Source organism: Canis lupus, chromosome 10, assembly GCF_011100685.1.
Source record: "Canis lupus familiaris isolate Mischka breed German Shepherd chromosome 10, alternate assembly UU_Cfam_GSD_1.0, whole genome shotgun sequence".
Lineage (NCBI taxonomy): Eukaryota > Metazoa > Chordata > Mammalia > Carnivora > Canidae > Canis > Canis lupus.
In genome coordinates this window covers 45,100,012-45,107,624 of record NC_049231.1, presented here as the reverse complement: position 1 = coordinate 45,107,624, position 7,613 = coordinate 45,100,012, and the positions used below count along the sequence as shown (strand labels likewise).

The following is a 7,613-nucleotide window of genomic DNA, read 5'->3' as shown; positions in this document are numbered from 1 at the left end:
TTCCAAACACATGAACGGTTGTGGCACAGAGAAACAGTAATGAAAGGCACAGTCAACAGGACCAGTTATTAGGTTTTCAATTATAGCAGCAAATTTGAAAATGACTTCCTTTAAAAATCTAACAGGTACCTAAAATATTACTACAGATATTACCATTCACCCAATGAAAACATTTTCAGGAAAATATGTACAATACATTTAAGGAGAAAAAAAAATTCTGATACAATCTGGAAAAGCAATTTCTCAAGCACCTTTTCTTAAGGGGTGCTTCCAGAAACATCTACAACCTTTCCAAACAGTGTTCTCAATGAGAAACACATTAGTTTTTCATTCCATAAATGAAACATTATGTTCAGTCAACTGATTTTTAAATCTTTGTTAGAAAACATCACTGTCTTTACAGAAATGAAAAGTGTTAAATCTGCTTACCTTACAGTGCTATCCATATCAGCCATTTTTAAGGCTCAAAGAATAAGTCTTCAAAAGGTATTTTCAACCAATATCAGCAAACACTGAGCATTTCAAATAATAGATGTCTAACCAAACTACTGAACTTTTGACTCCGGAGGGATTTGCTAATTATTAATAAATACCAAAAAAAAAAAAAAAAAAACAAAACCCAACCAGGAGCAAGTGACACATAAAGTAGCCTGCCTCATGTCCAAGAGTGTCATTAGCTATTCCCCACAACAACTAACCTTTACTTGGAGAACAATTTTAGCACCACTATTAACATTTTTACTGCAATATGAACAACACCGAGAACGGTACTTTTCACAAAGTGCTTTCCATTCAATACCCAGCTTACTTTCTTGGACAATGTCTTCTAAATTGTTCACACACACACACACACACACACACACACACACACACACACTGGACTGCCAGCTCTTTCCTGTTTGTTTCCTTGAAAATGATCTAGTTAGTGCCCCAAAAAGGTGGAGTATTTCAGGCAAGAAGGTATTGATGACAGGGATATATATATAACAAGTCCTTTTTTTTTTTTTTTTTAATACTGTGGTCATAGTCTTCTCAGCCTTGTATGTTCACATGCATTAAAGAAATAAGTAAGCATACTGGTTATCATGTCATATATCAAAAGTAGTAATTAAAACTGTACAGCTATCAAATTTCACACACTATAAATAATGCTACATAGCTTGAAAAAATTTACTTTTCTATAAAAGAAAGAGCTGGGTTATCTGAGTTCCTCTAGAACACGAAGATGATTATGACTTCCAATTTCTAACTTTCTGACAGTCTTAGCCTCTATTTTCTTCCCTTTAGCTCTGCTGTTCTTCTATCAAGGGTATGGCAATAGAGTAAAAATACAAACCAAAATAAAATACAAACTTCATTAGCAATTAATGTCTTAGAGGTATTTTGGAAAATATTTGCAAAGTACAAAAATTTGGTTGGCACATACAGGATTTGATCCGTGCTTACACAATAAAATAAGTTTTAGTTTTTTAAGAAAAAGTATGTTCTTCGATGCAGAGTAGATTATCCGATCTCTAAAGGCAGATTTTTTTTCCTCTCCTAATCCTTCTTTAAAAATGCCACTGTTCATCAACTTTTAATAATATACTGAACAGGCTCAGAGCAGACTAAATCAGTACACAAAGTATTACCTTTCCCAGGAAAAAGATTCCATATACACTGGGTCCTCATTCTGGAATGAGAACAATCCCATTCTAGCAGTTTCTTTACAGAACATTGCTAAGATACTCAAGTTTTTGGCAACAAACTTCCAATCAATACTACTTGAGATTCTCTGGCAGAGAAACCCCAGAGGAGGCCCACCGGTATAAGTTTGCTAGTGTAAGACTTGATTCATGTGATTATAGAGAGATCTCTAAGTTAACTATAGGCAATCAAGGGTGAAGACTTTTCCAACTCCCCTCTTTTAAATACAATTTTTTTCTATTGCTGCATAAGAAATCACCACAAATTCAGAGGCTTAACACAATACCTATTTATTATCTCAGTTCTACAGGCCAGAAGTCAGGGCAGGCTTGATTCGAGTTCTCTCAGTGTAGGGTCTCACAAGGCTGGAATCACGGTGTTGGCAGGGCTGGGCTCTCCTCTGCTGGAGAAGACTATTTGCAAGCTCGCTCAAGTTGTTGACTAATCAAGTTTCGGTGGCTGTAGGACTGTACTTCCCATTCCCTTGGCTGTCGGCTGAGGCCTCTCGGCTCCTTCCAGGCAACTGTGTTCCTTCTCCTGTGGTGCCTCCCATCTCAAATCAGCAGTGGTGCCTTGAGTCCGTCTGCTTTGCATCTCTAACTTATGCTACCAGCCTGAGAATGGCTTTTAAAGGGCTCACACAGTTAGATTAGCTGCCCCCAGATAATGTCCCTTTCACTATATAACATAATTATGGGTGATATTGTATAGGTAAGACTGCTTCCGCCCACATGCAAAGGGCCAGGCGATCATCCACAGTACCTGAGGGTCATCTGTAGAATTCTGGCTACTACAAACCCACCCTGCTGTCAAGTAGAGCAGTCTCTCCAAATATGCTGTTTCCATGGTAAGCAAACTTGCCTTTGAGGATAGCACGGTTGGGAGACAACATTTCGTGATGACAAATCAAAAAGCCCCTCAGAACACTGCAGAAGGTTCTTGAAATGAAGACCCCTTCTGATCACTCATGGTGCAACCACTGATCTGAAAAGCTGCACCCTTCTCAAAGACCTCTCCGTGGTTGTATGTGTCTACAGCCTGCCTGCAAAATAATCCATGTGCATTCATTTTTTCCAAAGCTTTTCGATCTCACTGCCTGAAACCATTGTTCTTGACTACACAGTACAGCACCGAGCATGCTGAAATAACACAAGAGGGGCAGCACGGGGGGCCCAGCGGTTTAGTACTGCCTTCGGCCCAGGGCCTGATCCTGGAGTCCTGGGATCAAATCCCCTGTCAGGCTCCCTGCATGGAGCCTGCTTCTCCCTCTGCCTGTGTCTCTGCCTCTCTCTGTGTCTCTCTTTAATAAATAAAATCTTAAAAAATATATACAGCATGTGAGACCCAGAGACCTCAGAAATCTGGGGTCTTAGAATCCCAGAAATAATCCTCAAGCTTCTCAGTGACAATACTCCTCAATGCACTGTGATACATTCTGCATGCCTGCTCCTGCCCTCCTCATCAGAAGTCATTACTCTGGTTTCTAAAGTGTTCACACCAGTGCTCTTGACACAGTGCTGTCCCTCCAGAACTTTCTGTAGTGACTGCAGGTTCTGTATCTGTGCTGTCCTGTCCAGGCTAACAAGCACCTGAACTGCAGCTGCTGTGACTGAAGAGCTGAAGGTTTTCTTAGTTTAAATTTACCTGGTCACCCTCCGTCTCCTTGCTGCCATATGGGACAGGGCAGCTCTGGGGCCAGAACAGCTTATGGGAAATAAACACTAGATGCAAACCATGATTTATTTCTCTCTATATGTTATTATATACTGGACACCATTGGACATTTTCCCCACTCACGATTCTGATTTAAAAAAAAGTGGTTCAGTGTCCTTTCGAGGCCAACTGTATGCTCCCCTCAGTTCCAGGTTCTATCCCCAGACTTCACTCCCCAGCTACTCCTGAGGGCTGCCGCCTGCTTGAGGAAGACAGGACTGTTTCCATTTCTAAGGGTCTCCGGAGGAAGTGGGGGAAGGGAGAGACCGACAATGAGAGGATCGGAGCACCTCTGCACCAGAGATGAAGGGCGAGTTGCAGGCTTGCCCCCGCCCAGCTTGAAGCCTGGCACGTGGAAGAATGTGCATGTGCACACGTGTACGTGCGCGCGCGCACACACACACACACACACTCCTCATGAACAACCCAAAACGGGACGGCTGGGGGGGAGGGGGAGAAGGGGGCAAGGACCCTAGGTAAAGAGAGTTAAAAAGAAAGGTGTGTGGGCTGGAGCAGCTGGTCCCCAGGGGCCTGCAGACCCTCGCCCCGCACTCGTGCCCGGCACTCCTGGCCAAAAATTCATGGGGGGGGGGGGGGCACAGAGACTGAAAGCTGGGGGGATGTGGCTCAAAGGAGCCTTGGGGAATGGGAGGGGAGCTGAGGCCGGGAGTGGAGGCTGAGCGTGAACCCAGGGAGGAGCTGGCTAGTGAGGCTCCCCAGTCCAAAGGCAGAGCCGGGAAGCAGGGTGAGGAGCTGCAGCCACCATCCACCCCCAGCCCCGCCTCCACCTCCCCACCCCGGGTTTCCAGAGCACAGTCCTTCTCCCCAAAGCCAGGGCAGGCTACCGTGCAAGCAGGGAGGCCAGGGGACTTCGCAGCCCACCCCCAGGGCTTCCCTCCTGACGCTTGGCCCTTCTAGCAGCGGGTCAGTGTGTGAAGCAGCTGCCCAAATTTTATAACAAAAGGTTCTTTTCACACGAAACTGGCCTACAGGCATCAGGCCAGGAAAGCTTGAGGACAAAACTCAAAGAAAGCGAAAAGTAAATTTAAGAAACCCAGTAAAAAAATTTTAACTAGACTTGGACATAAAAATTATTAGTGGCAACGGGTAACTTTCTAATCCAGGAAAGTAACTAACGATTCCAACACAAGTAATGGAAAGACCTGTACCCTATGTGTCTCCCACACTTCTCACTCCATCACACTGTACAGAGCAAGGCTGTCTGAAAGCTCTTTGTTCAGCATCCTGTGAAACCACGGAAACAACTCCAGGCAAGAGGCAACAGCTGGCACTTCCAGCCTCAGCCACTGGCTAGTGGAGAGCTCAGGGGATCAATCTCTGCACGTCTACCTGTAACCCACCTGCAACCCCCACCCCCACCCCCACCCCAGGCATACCAGGCTGGCTGGGAACCGATGCTGATAATTCGGAACTTCCTAAAAGTAAAATACTTTTGTAAAGATCACTGATTGCTAAGGCTGATAGTATTTTTGTTTACAGTAGTAATAACATTTGGAATTGCCTAAGAGCTTTTAAGTACTCTTCAGATAGGAATTTACTTGTAAGTTCATAATGCAACAGAACAAATCGTTTTGGAAAAACATACAACTGTTACAATACCTCTCCCTAAAAACCAATATTACAATTTTATTTTTCTTGAAAATTAAGTGATTTTGACTCATACAATAATATTGCCTAGAAAACATTTTGTCAACTCATAAAATGGGTGCAGATATAAAAGGATCAACGAGAGATAATGCATCTAACTCATGGATTCAAGACAAAGATTTAAAAAGAAAATAGAGTTTGTCATCTTACATATCAGAGCATATCAGAGGGAATGTAATGAGTTGAGTCCATGGTAATTTGGGTTGAATGCATGACCCCCACACATTAAAATTTATCAGACTGATTTTTTACACCATAAACAGTATATAGTAAAATAACCCTCAAGAAGGACATTGGTCTTTAAAATCTTGGCTTTACGGAATGACAAATGCCTTTGAAAATAGTTTGTTCTGAATCACTGCAATTATAAAAGTACTTCGGTTAGGAAATCAATCTAGAATCATTCTTAAATGGCAGTGCATTTGAAAAATGGCATTAATTTGTAATGTTTGCATTTCCAAAGAAAAATATAGAAAGAACTTAAAAAAGCAAGGTAACTTTTCAAAAAAAGTATTGATTCAAAAATTTACTGCACAAAAATATGTACTTCTTAAATGTTTCTAATAAATTAACTCCATAACATTTTTATGTATATTTATATATTTATATATATATAATCCCTGATAATCTATAAAAGAGGGTCTATAATAGTAAAATAAATGAACTTCAAAAGTACCCCCTTCATAAAATGTATTTAACATTAATTTTTCTCAAATTTAAGGAATGTAACAATATGTACAACTCTTATGTATTAGTATAATACCAAAATAGTACAAGTCATATTAACAGGCTGTCATAATTGTAAAATGTTTGAGTCAAGTTAAAATTGGAGGACAGCTTAGGTTTGAATGAATGCAATTATCCATGGGACGTTCACTTTCCAAGCGGAAATGACAATCATCTTATCTACAGTAGATTTCACAAGAGGTAGTGTTCAAGTAAAAAAAAAAAAAAAAAAGGTACATGCTTAACTATCTTTAATTAACAATTTCACAGGAAAAAATATGTACTGGTTTCTTAGCAGATGGTCAGTTGGTGACTTTTTTAATATGAATCTGAAATACAAAATAACGAGAAGTACAATAAAGGTCTTACGCATGAAATCAAAATATGGTAAAAAAAAAAAAATGTACCTTCTAAGCAGTGTACCAATAGCACACATTGTCTTACCTCATTAAGAATGGCCCAAACAGCAGAATTCTGAATAACGGAAAGTCGAAACGCTGAAATGGGGTTTAGCCTGGGATCCACCATTCCTTCGGCAACACCATTCTCAAATTTCCCTTCAAAATAAAAATCAACATGTGTTGGTTAGACTAAAACAGCACACATTAAATAGGACTTAAAACAGGGACGAAAAACAAAATATCTCCAGTGGACATCGTCAGACAGGGCCTGGGTTAACTTTTCCCTTCTTTCTACTTGTATTCAACTTTCAAATTTTTCATGAAGTATATATAAGTTTACATTAGAAGCAACCTATTAGATGAGGCAGAGCTATACTTTTTCCTATTGCAAATTAAATATATATACATATATATATATAATTTGTTCTTGCATCAAAAATGTTTGAACATGTAGGTTTTTGATAAAATGTGACTTAACCAAGCCCTACCAAAGTATATTCTGTATTATCTCTTAGTCTGACCCTTTGAGGTTTAAGTTAGTAATAACACGTTTCAATGCTTGCAGACATACATACTATGGTTGGCCTTGTGCACGGGCTCAATCTGTATGTATTTTATCCCTGTGTCACTTCTAGAAGGGATTATGAAGTGATACCTCCTCCAGGAGGTTCTAATAGAAAGCTCCTATGATAAGTTACAAACTGAAAAAGCTCTCCTTAGGGATAGGACCAAGATGTTCTATAAAAAGGTACCAGGCTCTGTATCCAATTTTTCTTGCTGTGAGGAATATTCTAAAACCACAACAAAATGCTATTGAAAAAGTGACAGAAAAATGGTTTGTTCTGGGCCATGTTTTGTCATTTATAACTAGCTTTTAACCACAGATAATTTCAGGATTCTAAGCATCACAACTGGAGCCTAGCATAAAAATCTGGGTTGCAAAATATAAAAGAAAAAAAAATCTGGGTTGCAAAACATATGCATATTGCACTTATGTGCAATCATAAAATCAAGGGGTGTTTTCTTCCATTAGCATTGTTGCAAGTAGTTTCTTTTTCCATTGGCTGCTAGTGGTTGCTATTTTAGGTCCTCTATGCATCACTAACGTAAGACGACTATGCTAGGCTATGTTGTTTCATACTAGTTTAGTTAGGGGTCCCATTTTCATTCCTCAGGAGATTTTCTGTATTTCTCATATGCTTCTTCGCTTATGAATTCATCCAGTTCTGAAGGATTCCTGAGTGCTATCTTGATCAGCCAACCATCTTCGCAACAAGATTTGTTGACAAGTCTTGGATTTTTCTGCAAGAGCTTCGTTACTTTGAGTTACTTCTCCTGATAAAGAACAGGGTTCACTAGCAGCTTTCACACTTTCCAAAGCACCAAACCCATCTTGCCTGTTCAGTGTTGTCCCAAGGC

General features: G+C 40.3%; 1 protein-coding gene across 6 annotated transcripts in view; it reads right to left on the bottom strand.

The window, feature by feature from the left end:
• Positions 1-848: 848 nt before the first annotated feature.
• Positions 849-7,613, bottom strand: part of MGAT4A (alpha-1,3-mannosyl-glycoprotein 4-beta-N-acetylglucosaminyltransferase A) — a 126,227-nt gene continuing 119,462 nt past the window's right edge. For all 6 annotated transcript variants that reach the window (XM_038551073.1, XM_038551071.1, XM_038551072.1 and 3 more), the window contains 2 exons: positions 6,238-6,350; positions 849-6,122 (listed from right to left, as the gene is read on the bottom strand). In XM_038551073.1, the coding sequence (XP_038407001.1) occupies positions 6,096-6,122; positions 6,238-6,350 (140 nt within the window). In that variant the 3' untranslated portion in view covers positions 849-6,095. The remainder of the gene's footprint in view (positions 6,123-6,237; positions 6,351-7,613) is intronic.